This window comes from Oncorhynchus nerka, linkage group LG11 (genome assembly GCF_034236695.1).
Source record: "Oncorhynchus nerka isolate Pitt River linkage group LG11, Oner_Uvic_2.0, whole genome shotgun sequence".
Lineage (NCBI taxonomy): Eukaryota > Metazoa > Chordata > Actinopteri > Salmoniformes > Salmonidae > Oncorhynchus > Oncorhynchus nerka.
In genome coordinates, this window is record NC_088406.1 from 57,970,734 (window position 1) to 57,994,151 (window position 23,418).

The following is a 23,418-nucleotide window of genomic DNA, read 5'->3' on the forward strand; positions in this document are numbered from 1 at the left end:
CAATGTAAGGGGGCGTTCGGTTTCCACACTTCCACACAACTCATATGATCCCATCTAAAATAATATTGATAATAATAAACGTGTACATATAAATGGTGGCTCCATATTGGTGGGCTATATGCATTTGCAATATTTCATATCCATATTGCACGAATTCAGCATGTGCTCAATTAATTGGATAGTAAGGCACACTTCTAGCGCACTGGAACGCACCATACGTTCTTCCATGAAGTACGTAACATTTCGCTGAAAAACAACGTTTTCAACACGGGTTCCTGTAAGTAGATAGATTCAGTTCCTGCTTTAAGTCGAATTCTGTAACGTTAGCTAGCTAGCCAATTAGCTTAGTTTAGGAAACGTTAAGCAGGTTTGACATATTATTATACATTTTAGTGTTACTAGCATTAACAACATTACATATTAAACTCAGCTCCGGCTAAATATGCAGTGTGTATGGCTAGTCTGATTTAATCAGTCTGTATACACATGTAATTGGTACCAATTCATACACAATCGAATGCTTGCAAACAAATGTATGAATGTAGCTAAAACAATCTTGTCATTCTCACGGGCTGTCAGTCATTGCATCCAATGTGTCTGAATTTGAAAGTTGGCCCTAGCTAGCTACATTAATCCAGCCACATTCCATCCATTCTCTGCTAGGCCTAATAATGATGGGGCTTCACAATCACATTGCTGCGAATGAAAAATCAGAGATGGAGCCATAGGTCTATTTTAATGCCTTCAGTATTGATCATTGCTAAGTTAGATATAAATAACACTAATCAAAAACTTGTTTTTATTTGATTTCTTACATGCAGAAATGACTGTGGTGGCAGCCAGCATCACATAGAAGATGAACAAGGGTGATTGGGGAAACAGATTGAAGAAGGTGGAAGAACTAGCTCAGTCCTTCCAGCAGTGTCCTTTGACCTCATGCTACAAACCTAGGCTGTCCCGGCCATGGCAGCCATCCTCCATATGGAAGCTCTTCCCTCGTCAATGTATGGCTATCAACTTTGCACAGAGTTGCAGAGAGGTATGCACCAGCATGTCTGGAGTAACATGGTGCCAGATCCGTTTGTGCTGTCATGTTTGACATTGACCATAGGATTTGACAAGAGAGCACAAACAGATCTGTGAGCAGGCTTTATGTCCTTTTGTGTGATGTGTGTTTCATTGCACTTCCATTTTATATTACCTTTATTTAACTAGGCAAGTCAGTTAAGATCATATTCTTATTTTCAATGACGACCTAGGAACAGTGGGTTACCTGCCCTGTTCAGGGGCAGAATGACAGATTTGTACCTTGTCAGCTCGGGAACCTTTCGGTTACTAGTCCAACGCTCTAACCACTAGGCTACGCTGCCGCCCCAATGAGTCATAATAACAGAAAAAATGACATTGTTTTCAGCTAACTGTAGTTTTGACTGCCCTCTAATTCAAAGGACGTACACGTGTTTGCACTTGAGAAGGAACAGACAAAGATGGGTCAGAGGATCTTCCTGGTCACCAGTTACAGTGAGCTATGGCATTACTACAGGTATGTATAAGGTTACACCATTCACTTCAATACAACTGTATTTATACCTTCATAGGCAGTTAAGAAATAAGAAAGTCCTATTTGTCATAACTGAAGACTGTTAACCAATGGTACTACTGCACTTCAACCCTTTCAATTTCAACTAATTAGTACCTACAGGCAATCTCTGATGCATTGCTATGAGGTGATCCCAGAGGGGGCTGTTTGCAAGCTATATTTTGACTTGGAGTTCCACAGGCCCTCCAATAAGGGCTTTGATGGGAAGTGCATGGTGGCCTCCCTCATCCAGGTACGCAAACATTGAATGCTTCCTTCCCTCTCAAGTGCAAAATAGACTTGGGTCAAATATGTTGTTTATGGTGTTAGTTATGTCATTGTTATGACAATTTACTTTACACTGACATGACACACACAATGTTTAGATCAGCCTATTAGCGAGGCTAATAGCTAGCAAACTGGCTAATCAAATGAATGGTTTGTGGCATGACAGTGTAAAGTCAGTTGCCATAAGGTGAAGCCAGCTGCCAAGACTGTTTAGGACAAATGTTATTTAATTGTTATGACAGTGTTATGTAGCCCCTATGACTTATGGTCCAAATGAAGTGGGATCTGTAGAAAGTTGTTTTTTGTTGTACATTCTGAGGAATTAAATATTAATGTATCCACTCTCAAATTCATAGACAGAGCTATGGATGAAAAGACTCACTTGCATAATTTTAATCATGTTTTGAGGCTATACAGTGTTTGTTTACAGCTACATTGTTTACAAACAATGGAGAAAAACGAGCTTATATTTTAGGTTCTGATGGTATGACAGTTCATCATAAGTTATATTCTTCAAGAATCAATACCGTTCAAACGTTTGGGGTCACTTAGAAATGTCCTTGTTTTCCATGAAAACAAATATGAAATTAGTTGCAAAATGAATAGAAAATATAGTCAAGACAAGGTTATAAATAATGATTTTTAATTGAAATAATAATTGTGTCCTTCAAACTTTGCTTTCGTCAAAGAATCCTCCATTTGCAGCAATTACAGCCTTGCAGACCTTTGGCATTCTAGTTGTCAATTTGTTGAGGTAATCTGAAGAGATTTCACCCCATGCTTCCTGAAGCATCTCCCACAAGTTGGACTGGCTTGATGGGCACTTCTTACGTACCATACGGTCAAGCTGCTCCCACAACAGCTCAATAGAGCTGAGGTCCGGTGACTGTGCTGGCCACTCCATTATAGACAGAACACCAGCTGACTGCTTCTTCTCTAAATAGTTATTGCATAGTTTGGAGCTGTGCTTTGGGTTCCTGTTGTAGGAAAAAGTTGGCTCCAATTATGCACATACAGGGTATGGCATGACGTTGCAAAATGGAGTGATAGCCTTCCTTCTTTAAGATCCCCTTTACAAATCTCCCACTTTACCACCACCAAAGCACCCCATGACCATCACATTGCCTCCACCATGCTTGACAGATGGTGTCAACACTCCTCCAGCATCTTTTCATTTTTTCTGCATCTCACAAATGTTGTTCTTTGTGATCTGAACACCTCAAACTTAGATTTGTCTGTCCATAACACTTTTTTCCAAATCTTCCTCTGTCCAGTGTCTGTGTTCTTTTGCCCATATTAATCTTTTCTTTTTATTGGCCACTGAGATATGGCTTTTTCTTTGCAACTCTGTCTAAATGCCCAGCATCCCGGAGTCGCCTCTTCACTGTTGACATTGCGGGTACTATTTAATGAAGCTACCAGTTTAGGACTTGTGAGGCATCTGTTTCTCAAACTAGTCACTATAATGTACTTGTCCTCTTGCTCAGTTGTGCACCGGGGCCTCCCACTCCTGTTTCTATTCTGGTTAGGGCCAGTTTGTGCTGTTCTGTGAAGGGAGTAGTACACACTGTTGCACGAGATATTCAGTTTCTTGGCAATTTATCGCATGGAATAGCCTTCATTTCTCAGAACAAGAATAGACTGACGAGTTTCAGCCTGTAATCGAACCCAGATGCTGATGTTCCACATACTCAACTAGTCTAAAGAAGGACAGTTGTATTGCTTCTTTAATCAGGACAAAAGTTTTCAGCTGTGCTAACATAATTGCAAAAAAGTTTTTTAATGATCAATTAGCTTTTTAAATGATAAACTTGGATTAGCTAACACAACTTGCCATTGGAACACAGGAGTGATGGTTGATGACAATGGGCCTCTGTACGCCTATGTTGATTTTCCATAAAAAATCATACGTTTCCCGCTACAAAAGTCATTTACAACATTAACAATGTCCACCCTGTATTTCTGATCAATTTGATGTTATTTTAATTAACAAAAAATGTGGTTTCTTTAAAAAACAAGGACATTTCTAAGTGACCCCAAACTTTTGAATGGTAGTGTACATAATTAATTTAAAAGTCCAAAAATGGATGTAGCAATCACAGATTGAACCTTTAATGTTTATTAATATTTATATTTGGTAATGCTGTTTTCTCCTGTGTGTTTACAGTATGTGTGTGAGAAGCTGGAGGAGGTGTATGGGATTGAGTGCTCTGGGAAAGATGTTCTGAACCTTGACTCCAGCACAGAGGAAAAATTCAGTCGCCATCTCATCTTCATTTTACCAAATGCAGCTTTTAAGGATAACCTACATGTCGGTACGTAATCTCCTACTGTCTCTGATGAAAAAAGTGGAAACGAGACCGTAGATAGAGATATACAGTTGAAGTCGGAAGTTTACATACACCTTAGCTAAATACATTTAATCCTCGTAAAAATTCCCTGTCTTAGGTCAGTTAGGATCACCACTTTATTTTAAGAATGTGAAATGTCAGAATGATAGCAGAGAGAATGATTTATTTCATATTCTATTTATTTCCTCACATTCCCAGTGGGTCAGAAGTTTTCATACACTCAATTAGTATTTGGTAGCATTGCCTTTAAACTGTTCAACTTGGGTCAAACATTTCGGGTAGCCTTCCACAAGCTTCCCACAATAAGTTGGGGGAATTTTGGCCCATTCCTCCTGACAGAGTTGGTGTAACTGAAACAGGTTTGTTGTCCTCCTTACTCGCACACACTTTTTCAGTTCTGCCCACAAATTTCTATAGGATTGAGGTCAGGGCTTTTTGATGGCCACTTCAATACCTTGACTTTGTTGTCCTTAAGCCATTTTGCCACAACATTGGAAGTATGCTTGGGGTCATTGTCCATTTGGAAGACCCATTTGCGACCAAGCTTTAACTTCCTGACTGATGTCTTGACATGTTGCTTCAATATTTACATATAATTGTCCTCCCTCATGAGGCCATCTATTTTGTGAAGTGCACCAGTCCCTCCAGCAGCAAAGCACCCCCACAGCATGATGCTGCCACCCCCGTGCTTCACAGTTGGGATGGGTTCTTCGGCTTGCAAGCCTCCCCCTTTTTCCTGCTCACATAACGATGGTCATTATGGCCAAACAGTTGAATTTTTTGTTTCATCAGACCAGAGGACATTTCTCCAAAAAGTACGATCTTTGTCCCCATGTGCAGTTGCAAACCGCAGTCTGGCTTTTTCAGGTTATGTCGATATAGGACCTGTTTTACTATGGATACTTTTGTACCGGCAAAGGTCCTTTGCTTTTTGTTCTGGGATTGATTTGCACTTTTCGTACCAAAGCACATTCATCTCTAGGAGGCAGAACGCGTCTCCTTGGTGAGCGCTATGACGGCTGCGTAGTCCCATGGTGTTTATACTTGCGTACTATTGTTTGTACAGATGAGCGTGGTACCTTCAGACATTTGGAAATTGCTCCCAAGGATGAACCAGACTTGTGGAGGTCTTGGCTGATTTCTTTTTATTTTCCCATGTTGTCAAGCAAAGAGGGACAGAGTTTGAAGGTAGGAATTTAAATACATTCACAAGTACACCTCCAATTGACTCAAATGATGTCAATTAGCCTATCAGAAACTTCTAAAGCCATGACATCATTTTCTGGAATTTTCCAAGCTGTTTAAAGGCACAGTTAACTTATTGTATGTCAACTTCTGACCCACTGGAATTGTGATACAGTGAAATGATCTGTCTGTAAACAATTGTTGGAAAAATGACTTTTGTCATGCACACAGTAGATGTCCTAACTAACTTACCAAAACTATAGTTTGTTAACAATTCATTTCTGGAGAGGTTGAAAAACGAGTTTTAATGACACATGTAAACTTCCGACTTCAACTGTATACACTGAACAACAATATAAACACAACATGTAAAGTGTTGGTCCCATGTTTCATGAGCTGAAATTAAAGATCCCAGAAATGTTCTGTTGGCATGCTGACTGCAGGAATGTCCACCTGAGCAGTTGCCAGATAATTTCATGTTAATTCCTCTACCATAACGCCTCCAACGTCTTTTTAGAGAATTTGGCAGTATGTCCAACCAGCCTCACATCTGCAGACCACGTGTATGGCGTCATATGGGCGAGCAGTTTGCTGTTGTGAACAGAGTGCCCCATTGTGGGGGTGGGGTTATGGTATGGGCAGGCATAAGCTATGGACAACAAACACAATTAGATTTTATCGATGGCAATTTGAATGCACAAAAATACAGTGATGAGATCCTGAGGCCCATTTCTTTTGTGACCAACATATGCATATCTGTATTCCCAGTCATGTGATATTCATAGATTAGGGCCTAATTTATTTATTTCAATTGACTGATTTCCTCATATGAAATACTGTAACCCTGTAAACTCAATGAAATTGTTGCATATCGATATTAAACTCAACTTCACAATATTATTGCTTTATATTGGAGGTAGAAAATAAAATGAATTGTTTTCTAATCAATGTAGGCTTGTGCTGATTTAAAAAATATCTCTCATCAGTAAATCAAGTATGCATTTCGTCTTTTTTAAAGGGCAATTTATCCATTTGATTCTGCAACCAGTGCTGAGCGTGAATAGGAGTGGAAGTGAACTTGAGAATGACATGGGTGGAGTCACAGAGGACAGTGGCAAAAGGTCTGTCATTTGATGTTCTAAAACAAATTTTGGTAACACTTTATCTTATTATTCCAAGAGATTTAACGCAATTACTAACTAAGAAACTAATTGATAGATTCATTCAATACTACAACACAATACTTAAGGGTTTAGAAAAGTCAGGTCCATAATAATTGGCACCCTTGATAAATATTGGCACAAAATACTGTATAAATAAATAATACAAATACTGAGATATATTGCATGTTCCATATAATGGGGAAATTATATTTTATACTAATACAATTGCTTAATGAAATATATTTTGTTTAAACAGTAATACAAAAATTCTCAAATATAGGGGTCAAAAATAATTGGCCCCTCTCTTTTCAGTACTCTAGCACCCTCCCCTTGTGAGGATAGCAAAACTGAGCTTCATTCTAAAATGTTTAATAAGATTGGATTGAAGAGGGCAATCCATAAGAGCAGACAAAGGATATCAAGGATCTGTATGGAGGAATGGTCTAAGATCCTTCTCAACGTGTTCTCCAATCTCATTAAACATTTTCGAAAAGGGCTCAGTTTTGTTATACTCCATACATTGAAAACGGGGGTGCCAATAATTTTGACCCCTATCTTTCTTATGAAACAAAATCTCTTTCCCTGTGCAGTTATATTAGTATAATATAATAAAAAAATAAAAAAATGGAATTAAATTGAGCATACAATATAGCTCAGTATTTGTATTATTTATCTTGTACAGTCTTTTTATGGTTATCTTTATCAAGGGTACCAATAATTATGGACCTGACTGTAAATCCTATGTATTATTATTATTAGGGGGCTGATTGGAAGTCCACAGGCCAAGAGGCCCAGACAGGAAGAGAGGGACCTCAGCTTCCTGTTGGTGAAAAACAAGGACGGACAGGATGGGCTTTTTGTTGACCTCGGTAAGTGTCACCTGAAGCATCTTGAAAAGTCGATTTTACCTTTACTTTCAAATGAGGCTTAAATAGTAGATACAAGCATTGACAACTAATCTTTGTTATCTTTGAATTTTGTTCTGTTTTAGATGATTATATCTCTATTTTATTGCTGTGTTTGTCCATCAATTATTTATTTTTTATAACCAGTCTATAGTTGTATGGAATTTGATTTATCTTGTCAATGCATTGTAAATTGTGTCAGTAATACTAATTTCCACTTGTTTGTGTTAATTTATGTTACAATGGATGAAATGTAGGTGTGTACACCAAGAACAGAAACTTCCGTCTCTACAAGTCATCTAAGGTGGGGAAGAATGTAGCCTTCACTGTCGCAGAGGACAACAAGTTCATCACCAAGCCTAAAAGGAACATCTCTGCAGAGGAGAGCTTGTTCCAGTCCTCCTTAATCAGCAACGTAAGGTACAGATGAAGTGAAGGGTGGAGTTGCCCCTAGATTCTGATCTTTGGTCAGTTTAGCATTTTCCCCATAACTGAGCAGGTTGGCATTTATTGGGATGTCTCAGGGGATGGTGATCCTAGATCTGTGCCTAGGAGAAACTTTACCCAGGAACTACAGGTGACTTGACTGTGTACTGACCTGGCAAAGCTGGTTGAAATCATAAAAATAAAAAAAATGCTATCAAACAAGCCCACTGAATGCTGGTTTCGTCATGCGACATTAAGTGGGAGGAAGGAAGAGCAGGGGTGTGTGTTGAAGATTAACATTTGGATTGAGATGGAAGTGCTTGACTATTCAACATGCTTAATATTCTGACATTTCAATTAGAGGTCGACCGATTGTGATTTTTCAACGCCGATACGGATTATTGTTGTAATAATGACAATTACAACAATACTGAATTAACACTTATTTTAACTTAATATAATACATCAATAAAATCAATTTAGCCTCAAGTAAATAATGCAAAAACAAAGTATTGGAGAAGAAAGTAAAAGTGCAATATATGCTATGTAAGAAAGCTAACGTTTCAGTTCCTTGCTCAGAACATGAGAACATATGAAAGCTGGTGGTTCCTTTTAACATGAGTCTTCAATATTCCCAGGTAAGAAGTTTTAGGTTGTAGTTATTATAGGAATTATAGGACTATTTCCCTTCCCTCTATACCATTTGTATTTCATTAACCTATGACTATTGGATGTTCTTATAGGCACTTAAGTATTGCTAGTGAAACAGTATAGCTTCCGTCCCTCTAGTTAGCGTGCGCTAACTAGCTAGCCATTTCACTTCGGTTACACCAGCCTCATCTCGGGAGTTGATAGGCTTGAAGTCATAAACAGCGCAATGCTTGATGCACAACGAAGAGCTGCTGGCAAAAAACGCACAAAAGTGCTGTTTGAATGAATGTTTACGCGCCTGCTTCTGCCTACCACCGCTCAGTCAGATACTTGTATGCTTGTATGGTCAGTCAGATTATATGCAACGTAGGACACGCTAGATAATATATAGTAATATCATCAACCATGTGTAGTTAACTAGTGATTATGATTGATTGTTTTTTATAAGTTAAGTTTAATGCTAGCTAGCAACTTACCTTGGCTTACTGCATTCGTGTAACAGGCAGTCTCCTTGTGGAGTGCAACGAGAGAGAGGCACGTCGTTATTGCGTTGGATTAGTTAACTGCAAGATCCCCTGAGCTGACAAGGTGAAAATCTGTCGTTCTGCCCCTGAACAAGGCAGTTAACCCACCGTTCCTAGGCCGTCATTGAAAATAAGAATGAGTTCTTAACCTGACTTGCCTAGTTAAATGAAGGTATAATTATTAGTTTTTTAAATCAGCAAATCCGATTGTTATGAAAACTTGAAATCGGCCCTAATTAATCGGTCGACCTCTAATTTCAATATTGGTCTGCAGTTTCACCGGACAGAAGATTCTGACATGGGACCTCCATGACGAGAGGGACGGGATATGCCCCAAGCCTCATGCTCAGCTGGGTTCGACTTCACACTATGTTTCAGGTACTGACCCCAGAAGACAGAGCTGTGTGTGTGTTGTGTACGTGCGAGCAAAGTTGTTAATGACCTCACCCAAACCAGGTGAATCATTCTATAAAATACGAGATTATTTGTCACTGGTCTACACACAATACCCCATCATGTCATGGAATTATGTTTTTAGAAATGTTTACAATTGAAAAGCTGAAATGTCTTGAGTCAATAGGTATTCAACCCCTTTGTTATGGCAAGCCTAAATCAGTTCATAACAATTTGCTTAACAACTCAGATAATAAGTTACATGGACGCACTGTGTGCAATAATGGTGTTTAACACCATACTACCTCATCTCTGTACCCCACACATAATTGTATGACCCCTCAATCGAGCAATGCATTTCAAACACAGATTCAACCAGGGAGGTTTTCTAAACCCTCGCAAAATAGTGCACCTATTGGTAGAGAGGTCTTAATTAATTCTTTTTTTAAATAAAGCAGACAATGAACATCCCTTTGAGCATAGTGAAGTTATTAATAAGGCTTTGGATGGTGTGTCAATACACCAAGTCACTACAAAGATAAAGGCATCCATCCCAACTCAGTGGCCAGATAGGAAGGAAACCACTCATGGATTTCACCATGAGGCCAATGATGACTTTAAAACAGTTAGAGTTTAATGGCTGTGACAGGAGAAAACTGAGGCTGGATCAACAAAATTGTAGTAACTCCACAATACTAACCTAAATGACAAAGTGAAAAGAAGGAAGCATGTACATAATAAAAAAATTGGCAAAATCCTAGAGGAAAACCTCCTTCATTCTGCTTTACATCAGACACTGGGAGATTAATTCACCTTTCACCATGACAATAACCTAAAACACAAGGCCACATCTACACTGGAGGTGCTTACCAAGAAGACAGTGAATGTTCCTGAGTGACCAAGTTACATTTTTGACTTAAATCTACTTTAAAATCTTTGGCAAGACCTGAAAATAGTTGTCTAGCAATGATCAACAACCAGTTGAACAGAACTGAAATAATTTTGAAAAGAATGTGGAAATGTTACACAATCCAGATGTGGGAAGCTCTTAGACGTACCCAGTAAGACTCAGGGGTGTGAATACTTTTGTAAATTATTTCTGCATTTTATTTTAAATGAATGTGCCAAAAAAATTAAAAAACATATTTTCACTTTGTTATTATGAAGTATTGTGTGTAGATGGGTGAGAGAAAAAATCTGTTTAATAAAAAAAAATTCAGGCTGTAACACAACAAAATGTGAAATAAGTCAAGGGAATGAATACTCTGTGTGCAAAGCTGTCAAGGCAAAGGTTGGCTACTTTGAAGAATTTCAAAAATAAAATATATTTTGATTTGTTTAACACTTTTTTTGGTTACTACATGATTCCATATGTGTTATTTCATAGTTTTGATGTCTTCACTATTATTCTAGAAAAGAGTAAAAATAAAGACAAACCCGGGAATGAGTAGGTGTGTCCAAACTTTTGACTGGTACTGTATATATATACAGACACAGATGAATACACTTTTGTATTTTGTATGCACTTTTGGGACTATTCCATTGCGCCAGGCAGGCTATGTCAAGCTCACGTCTAGTATTTTAAGGAATATGACATATGTATTTGACCCAGGTCTGAAGATTTCATTGCCAATGTTAAACTTCTGGCTAATACTGGTTTTGACTGAAGAAAACAGGGGTTATTGAATTTAATAGCCTTTCTATGAAAGATATTGTTTTGTTTGTCATCCTTCAATATAAGACTCTTTGGGAGGCTACCAGTGTTCTCCCCACAAAGAAGTGGACAACTTTGTTCTTTCTGTGGTGAAAAAGGATGGCATCCAAGGAAGTAAGTTTTAAAGCACCTGTTAGATAAATACTGTATGTATTATTTTAGATGCACTGTATGTAATAGAGGTCGACCTATTATGAATTTTCAAAGCCGATACCGATTTATTGGAGGACCAAGAAAAGCAGATACCGATTAATCGGCCGATATTTTACAATTTATTTGTAATAATGACAATTACAACAATACTGAATGAACACTTATTTTAACTTAATATAATACATCAATAAAATCGATTTAGCCTCAAATAAATAATGAAACATGTTCAATTTGGTTTAAATAATGCAAAAACAAAGTGTTGCAGAAGAAAGTAAAAGTGCAATATGTGCCATGTAAGAAAGCTACATTTCAGTTCTAACATGAGTCTTCAATATTCCCAGGTAAGAAGTTTTAGGTTGTAGTTATAATGTGAATTATAGGACTATTTCTCTCTATACGATTTGTATTTCATATACCTTTCACTATAGGATATTCTTATAGGCACTTTAGTATTGCCAGTGTAATAGCTTCCGTCCCTCTCCTCGCTCCTACCTGGGCTCGAACCAGGAACACATCGACAACAGTCACCCTCGAAGCAGTGTTACCCATGCAGAGCAAGGGGAACAACTACTCCAAGTCTCAGAGCGAGTGACGTTTGAAACGCTATTAGCGCGCACCCCGCTAACTAGCTAGCCATTTCACATCGGTTACACAAGTCTAATCTTGGGAGTTGATAGGCTTGAAGTCATAAACAGCGCAATGCTTGAAGCATTGCGAAGAGCTGCTGGCAAAACGCACGAAAGCGCTGTTTGAATGAATGCTTACGAGCCTGCTGGTGCCTACCACCGCTCAGTCAGACTGCTCTATCAAATCATAGACTTAATTATAATATAATAACACACAGAAATACGAGTCTTAGGTCATTAATATGGTCGAATCCGGAAATTATCATCTCGAAAACAAAACATTTATTCTTTCAGTGAAATACGGAACTGTTCCGTATTTTATCTAACGGGTGGCATCCATAAGTCTAAATATTCCTGTTACATTGCACAACCTTCAATGTTATGTCATAATTATGTAAAATTCTGGCAAATTAGTTTGCAACGAGCCAGGCGGCCCAAACTGTTGCATATACCCTGACTCTGCGTGCAATGAACGCAAGAGAAGTGACACAATGTCACCTAAATATGCAGGTTTAAAAATATATACTTCTGTGTATTGATTTTAAGAAAGGCATTGATGTTTATGGTTAGGTACAGTCGTGCAACGATTGTGCTTTTTTTCCCGCAAATGCACTTTTGTTAAATCATCCCCCATTTTGCGAAGTTGGCTGTCGTTGTTAGGAAGAAATAGTCTTCACACAGTGACACAATTTTCCTAGTTAAAATAAATTCATGTTAGCAGGCAATATTAACTAAATATGCAGGTTTAAAAAGCTATACTTGTGTATTGATTTTAAGAAAGGCATTGATGTTTATGGTTAGGTACACGTTGGAGCAACGACAGTCCTTTTTCGCGAATGCACACCGCATCGATTATATGCAACGCAAGACACGCTAGATAACTAGTGATTATGATTGATTGTTTTTTATAAGATAAGTTTAATGCTAGCTAGCAACTTACCGTGGCTTCTTACTGCATTCACGTAACAGGCAGGCTCCTCTTGTGGAGTGCAATGTGCAATGTAAGGCAGGTGGTTAGAGCGTTGGACTAGTTAACCGTAAGGTTGCAAGACTGAATCACCGAGCTGACAAGGTAAAAATCTGTCGTTCTGCCCCTGAACAAGGTAGTTCACCCACCGTTCCTAGGCCGTCATTGAAAATAAGTATGTTCTTAACTTCTTGATGCACCTGTTAGCGGGATCATTTTCGTCAACAACCGTTGAATTGCAGAGCGCCAAATTCAAATTAAATTACTACAAATATTTAATTTTCATGAAATCACAAGTGCAATATAGCAAAACACAGCGTAGCTTGTTGTTAATCCACCTGGCATGTCAGATTTCAAAAAAGCTTTTATGTAAGGACATCTCTCAGTAGACAAAACATTACAAACAGCTAGCAGCCAAGTAGATTGGTCACGAAAGTCAGAAAAACAATCAAATGAATCGCTTACCTTTGATGATCTTCAGATGTTTGCACTCATGAGACTCCTGGTTACACAATAAATGTTCCTTTTGTTCCATAAAGATTATTTTGATATCCAAAATACCTCCATTTGGTTGGCGTGTTATGTTCAGAAATCCACAAGCTCGAGCGGTCACGACTGGGCAGACGAAAATTCCGTAAAGTTCATAGAAGCATGTAAAACGTTTTTTTATAATCAATCCTCAGGTTGTTTTTACAATATAATCGATAATATTTCAACCTGACTGTACCTTCTTCAATAGGAGAGAGGGAGAAAATGTCTGCTCCGCATTCCAAACGCTGCTGGTGTAACAGTACTCTTCTTGCGTTGTGTACAATCAGTCATCGACACGGAACTCCAATATGTAGCACCAGTCATGTAGCTTTATTCTGATAGGAACGACACAAAATTGCACGTCATGCAATGCTCGTCTCACCATCCAACTCTGCACTCACGCACGCTGGTTTGGTGCTTGTTCACTGGGCTAGTTACCAAAATAATACAATTACAATATAATATCTTTAACAATGTACCTGATAGGAACGACACAAAATTGCACGTCATGCAATGCTCGTCTCACCATCCAACTCTGCACTCACGCACTGTACAAAATATATGAACCCCCCCCCACCAGACACAGTAAGTTGCTAGCTAGTACTGGCGGGAATTCTTTACAACAAAATGCACAACAAATATTCTCCAAAAACCGCTGCATCTTATGTGTGATGTTCAAATAACATTTACAAACAATTTGATATAAATTGTACATTTAAATCATCACTTGAGAGTATAAAAATCACTTTTGATGTACAGTGCTTTGCAGCCAACATCTTACCGCTGGTTTGGTGCTTGTTCACTGGGACGATTCTAACTGGAACATCCCCCCTCGTAAGCAAGCTACGCAAACCAGCCAATAAGATGCCATGTTGAGTAGGTGAAGGCAAGACAAACTCAAACCAAAAACCCATTGGCTTAACAATAAAGTGGCAAGCGGAATCACCAATATAACCCTGTTACACTGGCACCCAGCCATACAATGGTGCAGTGTGATCTTTCTCGCTAATTTTTCAAAATAAAAGCCCGAAACTATGTCTAAGACTGTTCACAACATGTGGAAGCCATAGGAAAATGAATCTGGTTGATATCCCTTTAAATGGAGCGAAGGCAGGCAATGGAACAGAGAGCTTTCAGGAAAAACAGCACTTCCGGGTTGGATTTTCCTCAGGTTTTCGCCTGCAATATCAGTTCTGTTTTACTCACAGACAATATTTTTGACAGTTTGAAACTTTAGAGTTTTTTTCTATCCTAATCTGACAATTATATGCATATTCTAGATACTGGCCTGAGAAATAGGCAGTTTAATTTGGGTACGTTTTTCATCCAAACATCAAAATACTGCCCCCTACACTCAACAGGTTAACTGACTTGCCTAGTTAAATAAAGGTTTTTAAATCGGTGTCCAAAAATACAGATTTCCGATTGTTATGAAAACTTGAAATCGGCCCTAATTAATCGGCCATTCCAATTAATCGGTTGACCTCTAGTATATAATAAAACAATCTAACTGCTGCTGCATTAAAGATCTGTAGTGTATCAAATTTACCAAGTTGAAGTGTTGAAATATAAAAGTTTCCAATATTTTCCCTAACAGGCATACGACGGTGGAATTACTTTGTTTCAGAGCAGTTACTTGTCTACGACATCCTAAAGTACCGCTGGTGTCAGAATGTTCACCGGTGCCACAAAAGCAACAACATCATGTGAGTGTCTAGTTTGGAATTGAGGGGATCTGTCTCAGTAGTCCAAAGTGTCATCCTTCCTTCCTCTCCTTTTCTCCTTACTGGATTATGTATTGATCTAAAATAACTGGACGGGTGAAAGCAAATAGCCCTATAGGTGGCCACCATGTTCTTTCCACCTATCCTGTTCTTTCAGATCAGTGCAGTTGAAGGAGAGGAAGCCATTTTAAATGCATCGTGATAAAGCCCTTTGTTACTGAATCCAGAGAGGAAGAGGCAAAGCATCTGTCCACGCGAAAATATAGCGTCAAGCAGTGGGAGTGGGGATTTTTGTATAGAGGTCAATGGAAGAGTGTTGTTTGGTCAACATAAAAAATGTATTGCTAATTTGCTACTTGAGGCTTATTTGATTGAATTGAAGTTTTGTAATGTTTAGGTTGTTACAAATGTACATAAACAGTGGATTCGAAGGTATTCAGATCCCTTCCCCTTTTCCACATTTTGTTACGTTCTATTCTAAAATGTATGAAATTACAATTTTCATAAATCTACACACAATACCCCATAATGACAAATCGAAAACAGTTAAAAACATAAATACCTTAGTATTCAGAACCTTTGCTATGAGAGTCAAAATTGATCTCAGGTGCCCGTTTCCATTGATCATCCTTGCGATGTTTCTACAAATTGATTGGAGTCCACCTGTGGTCAATTCAATTGATTGTGCATGATTTGTAAAGGCACACACCTGTCTATATAAGGTCCCACAGTTAACAGTGTATGTCAGAGCAAAAACCAAGCCATGAGGTCGAAGGAATTGTCCGTGGAGCTCCGTGACAGGATTGTGTCGAGGCACAGATCTGGGGAAGTGTCCGAAAAAATGTCAGCAGCATTGAAGGTCCCCAAGAAGACAGTGGCCTCCATCATTTTTAAATAGAAGAAGTTTGAAACCACCAAGGCTCTTCCTAGAGCTGGCCGCCCGGCCAAACTGCGCAGTCAGGGGAGAAGGGCATTGGTCAGGGAGGTGAACAAGATCCCGATGATAGAGTGGCCAGATGGAAGACACTCCTCAGTAAAAGGCACATGACACTCCTATTTGCCACATCTTCAATTTAAGCCTACTGGAGAGCGTGTGCCCTCAGGCCTGGGGGGAAGCTAAAGTCATTCTGTTACCCAAGAATAGTAAACCCCCTTTAGTGGCTCAAATAGTAGACCAATCAGCCTATTACCAACCCTTAGTAAACTTCTGGGAAAAAATGGTGCTTGACGAGATGCAATGCTATTTCACAGTAAACAAAATGACAACAGCATTTCAGCATACTTATAGGGAAGGACATTCAAGAAGCACAACACAAATGACTGATTGGCTGAGAGAAATTGACGATAAAATGATTGTGGGGGCTGTCTTGTTAGACTTCAGTGCCGCTTTTGACATTATCGATCATAGTCTGCTGCTGGAAAAAAGTATGTGTTATGACTTTACATCCCCTGCTATAATGTGGAGAAATAGTTACTTGTCTAACAAAACACACAGGGAGTTATTTAATGGCGGCCTCTCAAATATAATCCAGTTAGAATCAGGAATCACCCAGGGTAGCTGTTTAGGCCCTTTACTTTTTAAATTTTTCACTAACGACATGCCACTGACTTTGAGTAAAGAGTGTCTATGTATGCGGATGACTCAACACTATACACGTCCGCTACTACAGCGACTGAAATGATTGCAACCCTCAACAAAGAGCTGCAGTTAGTTTCAGAGCAGGTGGCAAGGAATAAGTTAGCCCTAAATATTTCTAAAACTAAAAGCATTGTATTTGGAACCAAACACTCACTAATCCCTAAACCTCAACTAAATCTTGTAATAAATCATGTGCAAATTGACATGACTAAACTGCTTGGAGTAACCCTGGATTGTAAAACTGTCATGGTCAAAACATATTGATGCAGTAGTAGCTAAGATGGGGAGACTGTCTATAATAAAGTGATGCTCTGCCTTCCTAACAACACTATCAACGAGGCAGGTCCTACAGGCCCTAGTTTTGTTGCACCTTGACTACTGTTCAGTCGTGTGGTCAGGTGCCACAAAAAAAGGTCTTAGGAAAATTGCAATTGGCTCAGAACAGGGCAGCATGGCTGGCCCTTGGATTTACACAGAGCGCTAATATTAATAATATGCATGTCAATCTCTCCTGGCTGAAAGTGGAAGAGATTGACTTCATCACTACTTTTATTTATGAGAAGTATTGACATGTTGCATGCATACCCCACAAGACATGCTACAAGAGGTCTCTTCACAGTCCCCAAGTCCAGAACAGACTATGGGAGGCACACAGTACTACATAGAGCCATGACTACATGGAACTCTATTCCACATCAAGTAACTGACGCAAGCAGTAGAATTAGGATTAAAAAAACACCTTATGGAACAGCGGGGACTGTGAAGCAACACAAACATTGGTACAGACACACACACGATAACATACGCACTATACATAAACATGGATTTAGTACTGTAGATATGTGGTAGTGGTGGAGTAGGGGCCCGAGGGCACACAGTGTGTTGTGAATGTATTGTAATGTTTTTTTTTATTGTATAAACTGCCTAAATTTTGCTGGACCCCAAGAAGATTAGCTGCTGCTTTGGCATCTGTAATAAATACAAATACAGCCCGCTTGAACTTTGCAAAAAAGGCACCTAAAGGACTCTCAGACCATAAGAAACAAGATTCTCTGAACTCTTTGGCCTGAATTCCAAGCTTCACGTCTGGAGAAAACCTGACACCATCCCTATGGTGAATTATGGTGGTGGAGATGTATTTCAGTGGCAGGGACTAGTCAGGATTGAGGGAAAGATGAACAGAGCAAATTGCAGAGAGATCCTTGATGAAAACCTGCTCAGGACCTCAGATTGGGCGAAGGCTCACCTTCCAACAGGACAATGACCATGAGCACACATCCAAGATAACACAGGAATGTCCTTGAGTGGCCCAGCCAGAGCCCGGACTTGAACCCGAGCCAACATCTGGAGAGACCTGAAAATAGCTGTGCAGCGACATTCCCCATCCAACCAGACAGAGCTTGAGAGGATCTGCAGATTAGAATGGTAGAAACTCCCCAAATACAGGTGTGCCAAACTTGTAGCGTCATACCCAAGAAGACTCGAGGCTGTAATCGCTGCCAAAGGTGCTTCAGGAATGGCTACCCCTCATAGCCTGGTTCCTCTCTAGGTTTCTTCCTAAGTTCCGGCCTTTCTAGAGATTTTCCTAGCCACCGTGCTTCTACACCTGCATTGCTTGCTGTTTGGGGTTTTAGGCTAGGTTTCTATACAGCACTTTGACATCAGCTGATGTAAGGAGGGCTTTATAAATACATTTGATTGATTGATTCAACAAAGTACTGAGTAATAGTTCAGTTCAGCTTTTCAACATTTCAAAAAATCGATTTTTGCTTTGTCATTATGGGGTATTGTGTGTAGATTGAGAAAAAAAGAATAAGGCTGTAAAGAAATGTCAAAATTCAAGGGGTCTGAATACTTTCCGAATGCACTGTAAGTGGACACATGGCATCCCTGCAACTGAGATTTTTTTTTATATACACTGCTCAAAAAAATAAAGGGAACACTAAAATAACACATCCTAGATCTGAATGAATGAAATATTCTTATTAAAAACTTTTTTCTTTACATAGTTGAATGTGCTGACAACAAAATCACACAAATTATCAATGGAAATCAAATTTATCAACCCATGGAAGTCTGGATTTGGAGTCACACTCAAAACTAAAGTGGATCACCACACTACAGGCTGATCCAACTTTGATGTAATGTCGTTAAAACAAGTCAAAATGAGGCTCAGTAGTGTGTGTGGCCTCCACGTGCCTGTATGACCTTCCTACAACTCCTGGACAGTCTGGTGGAACGTGGCATTGGTGGATGGAGCGAGACATGATGTCCCAGATGTGCTCAATTGGATTCAGGTCTGGGGAACGGGCGGGCCAGTCCATAGCATCAATGCCTTCCTCTTGCAGGAACTGCTGACACACTCCAGCCACATGAGGTCTAGCATTGTCTTGCATTAGGAGGAACCCAGGGCCAACCGCACCAGCATATGGTCTCACAAGGGGTCTGAGGATCTCATCTCGGTACCTAATGGCAGTCAGGCTACCTCTGGCGAGCACATGGAGGGCTGTGCGGCCCCCCAAAGAAATGCCACCCCACACCATGACTGACCCACCGCCAAACCGGTCATGCTGGAGGATGTTGCAGGCAGCAGAACGTTCTCCACGGCGTCTCCAGACTCTGTCACGTCTGTCACATGTGCTCAGTGTGAACCTGCTTTCATCTGTGAAGAGCACAGGGCACCAGTGGCGAATTTGCCAATCTTGGTGTTCTCTGGCAAATGCCAAACGTTCTGCACGGTGTTGGGCTGTGTAAGCACAACCGGCACCTGTGGACGTCGGGCCCTCATACCACCCTCATGGAGTCTGTTTCTGACCGTTTGAGCAGACACATGCACATTTGTGGCCTGCTGGAGGTCATTTTGCAGGGCTCTGGCAGTGCTCCTCCTGCTCCTCATTGCACAAAGGCAGAGGTAGCGGTCCTGCTGCTGGGTTGTTGGCCTCCTCAACGTCTCCTGATGTACTGGCCGGTCTCCTGGTAGCACCTCCATGCTCTGGACACTACGCTGACAGACACAGCAAACTGTCTTGCCACAGCTCGCATTGATGTTCCATCCTGGATGAGCTGCACTACCTGAGCCACTTGTGTGGGTTGTAGACTCCGTCTCATGCTACCACTAGAGTGAAAGCACCGCCAGCATTCAAAAGTGACCAAAACATCAGCCAGGAAGCATAGGAACTGAAAAGTGGTCTGTGGTCCCCACCTGCAGAACCACTCCTTTATTGGGGGTGTCTTGCTAATTGCCTATAATTTCCACCTGTTGTCTATTCCATTTGCACAACAGCATGTGAAATTTATTGTCAATCAGTGTTGCTTCCTAAGTGGACAGTTTGATTTCACAGAAGTGTGATTGACTTGGAGTTACATTGTGTTGTTTAAGTGTTCCCTTTATTTTTTTGAGCAGTGTATATATATTGGAGTTGCGCCTGTTGTTCACATGCAAATCTGCCCTCATTGGCTAGACTGTTCCCACCTGCTCCAATTGTTAGAGCACTCAATCCCGTCTCTTGTCAGTATATTGATACTCTTTGGTGAATCTCTGTTTTCTTGATTCCTTAACCACCTCCTCAAAATGCATCTGAGGAGATCCTTGATTCCTGCCCTAGGACCTTCTCTTGCCTCCTCACAACACAAGGAATTTACTTTTGTCCCTCTGACTGTTCTTTCTCTTTTTCCCCCACAGGATTCTGGTGGATCTTAAACAGGAGGTCTGGTACCAGAAGTGTCATGACCCTGCTTGCAAGAGCTTCAGATCTTCTAGTATGCGCTGGTTAACATTGAAATATTATTGAAGTAAAAATAGTGCTGACTTTGATTAAAATAGATCTAATACTATTGACACACGTAGTCTTATCACCACAATCAAGAGCCTGTGTTTTAGGTGATTGGTGTACCAGTATGTCATGAATTGAAATGACTGGAACAGCAGGAAATCTTACAGATTGTGCCTTTTAAACCAGTCATTACTCTTCCAGGTTACCCATTACCACAGGACATCTGCGTCAGCTACCTCATAACAATGGTGAGTTCTGCACCTGTTCCCCTCATTGCTACAAAAGTCTGATTCGCCTCAGTCACACTTGTAATTTTCTATTAAAATGGCCACATCACCACAAGAAACAGAAAGAGACTGTTGGGTACCCGATTTCCTCTGGCTACATTTATTTTACTAGGCAAGTCAGTTAAGAACAAATTCTTATTTTCAATGACGGCCTAGGAACAGTGGGTTAACTGCCTGTTCAGGGGCAGAACGACAGATTTGTACCTTGTCAGCTCGGGGATTCGAACTTGCAACCTTTCGGTTACTAGTCCAACGCTCTAACCACTAGGCTACCCTGCCTGCCGACCCACATGAATGGGTCTCAAAAAAGAATCTCACAATAACAAAAGTAAAAAATAAAGCTATTAAGCTGTGTGTTTGTCTATTTGGTGGCAGGATGAGGAGGACCAGGCATATCTGATGGACGACGTGGGGAACATCGAGCTCAGCCAGACACTCCCAGTGGAGAAGTACCTGGGGGGCTCGGCAGCAACACTTCCCCAGAGAGAAGACGGCGATCCCTGGGGGGATGACCAGGCTTACCTGGAGGCCCTGGAGGATGTTGAGAGAAGCACAGGCGATTTGGCAGAGGATGATGTCCCAGATGAGCTTCTGCTCCAAACCATGACTGAGTTTGAGTCCCTCAAAGATTTGTGCTTGTCGGCCACTAAGTGCTAAGTGCATTTTCCCTCAATTCTGTTCATGGAGAGACAGGGTGACCAGGCTTTTGCTCCAGCTCAGGGGGAACCCACCCCATTCAACTATTCGAGGGCTTGATGGTGTGTTGAGGTGCTGGGCTGGAACAAAAGCCTGCCAGCCTACAGGAGCAGAATGGAAGAAGACTGCATTAGAGGGAGGTTATACTTGTCCAACAGTTCATTTCTCATTTGTAATACAGGCTCCTGAGTGACGCAGTGGTCTAAGGCACTGCATCTTCATGCTAAAGGAGTCACTACAGACCCTGGTTCGATTCCAGGCTGCATCACAACCGGCCGCACAATTTGCCCATTGTCGTCCGGGTTAGGGTTTGTCAGGGGTAGGCAGTCATTGTAAATAAGAATTTGTTCTTAACTGACTTGCCTGGTTAAATAAAGGCTAAATAAAAACATTGAAATTCAGTACAATCCTCAATTTCAATTATTGACTGTTAATGCACTTTATAAAAGAGGTTTTTCCCAATTACCTAGGCCTATAAGCAGGGGTCTCCAACAGGTCGATCGCAAGGTGCAGATTGCTCGCAGCCCACCTATGAGTAGCAAGCCAAACAATTCTGAATGTACATGCAACTTTCATGTGTTCCACTGCAAACGGTCATAAACAAATCTCACAAGTATCAGACACTGCAAGCTCTCAGCTACTATCTAGTCAATGCCGCATTGACATTATCAAACCCCTGGTCAGCCACTATTGGATTAAAAACCCAAACCTAACACAATATCTGCCATATTAATTTCCAGTAATATTGCGTTTGTCTATCACTCTGTGTAGCCAGAAATACTTTCCCAAAACCTTTATTTGCAAACTTTGCCATGAAATGAGCAGCAGCAGTACACATTCCACATACATATGCAATTAAAGGATAATTACACATGGATTTTTTCGTTTCCTCCAGATTCAAGCATTGCCATGGACTCAGAACATCCAATTATGTTTCTATATGAACAATTGTATTTGAGTGAAAAAAATTTAAGTAGCTCTCATGGAAGAAAATGTTGGACGCGTTATAGTGTGACAATTACCACAAATGTCTGGGAATATGCCATTAAAAAGAGCATCGTCAGCGGTGTAGTGCGCTGCACAATAAAGCACCTTGCTTTGAACGTTGGCCCTACTGGTTCTGATAGCGTAGAATTGTATATAGGATGTTTCTGATAACTGAACATTTACCAACTCCTTACCTGTTTTCTGGTCCTTGTTTGTTCTGGATTATTTTCTGGGTGATTTGACTGCGAACCATTTCTGCAAATTGAGTCACCAAGCATGGAAGGAAGCTAAAGTAATTCCACTGCCTAAAAATAGTAAAGCACACTTTGCTGGCCAATCAGTTTGCAGCCTGTTCTTAGTAAACTGATGGAGAAAATTGTGTTTGACCAAATACATTTTACATTTAGCAGACGCTCTTATCCAGAGCGACTTACAGTAGTGAGTAGATACATTTATTTGTACTGGTCACCCGTGCAAATTGTACCGACAATCCAGGCGTTGCAAGTGCCATGCTCTACCAACTGAGCCACACAAGGTAATTCTTCAGGCACTCAACTAGTACTGCATTGACTAGGATGAAAGATTGGTTAAAATAAATGGATAATAAGATGAGTTGGAGCTGTATTGTTAGATTTCAGTGTAGCCTTTGATCTTAAATTGTTATTAAAGAAACTCACTTGCTATGACTTTACGTCACCTGCAATCACATGGTTGGATAGTTATTTAGCAAATAGAACCCAATGTCAAATGGATGTTTAATCAGATATGTAAAGTGCAGTGTCCCTTAGGGCAATTGCCTTGGTCCGTTAAGCCTCTATTTTTACAAATGATTTGCCACAGGTCGTACACGAAGCTA

General features: G+C 40.3%; 1 protein-coding gene across 2 annotated transcripts; it reads left to right on the plus strand.

The window, feature by feature from the left end:
- The first annotated feature begins 90 nt into the window (after window positions 1-90).
- Window positions 91-21,976, plus strand: primpol (primase and polymerase (DNA-directed)). 2 transcript variants are annotated; one of them, XM_029673397.2, is made up of 14 exons: window positions 91-277; window positions 822-1,039; window positions 1,449-1,543; window positions 1,694-1,832; window positions 4,035-4,182; window positions 6,422-6,524; window positions 7,326-7,435; window positions 7,729-7,891; window positions 9,347-9,450; window positions 11,207-11,293; window positions 15,054-15,162; window positions 20,502-20,578; window positions 20,794-20,840; window positions 21,255-21,976. In XM_029673397.2, exons 2-14 carry the CDS (start codon window positions 857-859, stop codon window positions 21,534-21,536), a joined length of 1,647 nt encoding a protein of 548 aa, XP_029529257.1. In that variant the 5' UTR covers window positions 91-277; window positions 822-856; the 3' UTR covers window positions 21,537-21,976. The 2 variants fall into 2 exon arrangements, with proteins under 2 accessions (XP_029529257.1, XP_029529256.1); XM_029673396.2 differs by lacking the exon at window positions 91-277 and adding an exon at window positions 283-367.
- The last annotated feature ends 1,442 nt before the right edge of the window (window positions 21,977-23,418 follow it).

What these genes read in the sequence shown, in the direction of transcription:
- primpol (XM_029673397.2), top strand. Translation starts at nt 857, where the DNA reads ATGAACAAGGGTGATTGGGGAAACAGATTGAAGAAGGTGGAAGAACTA. An exon ending in TAAGGATAACCTACATGTCG is followed by an intron (nt 4,183 to 6,421) that starts GTACGTAATCTC and finishes TCTTTTTTAAAG; the next exon opens with GGCAATTTATCCATTTGATT. An exon ending in ACAGAGGACAGTGGCAAAAG is followed by an intron (nt 6,525 to 7,325) that starts GTCTGTCATTTG and finishes TATTATTATTAG; the next exon opens with GGGGCTGATTGGAAGTCCAC.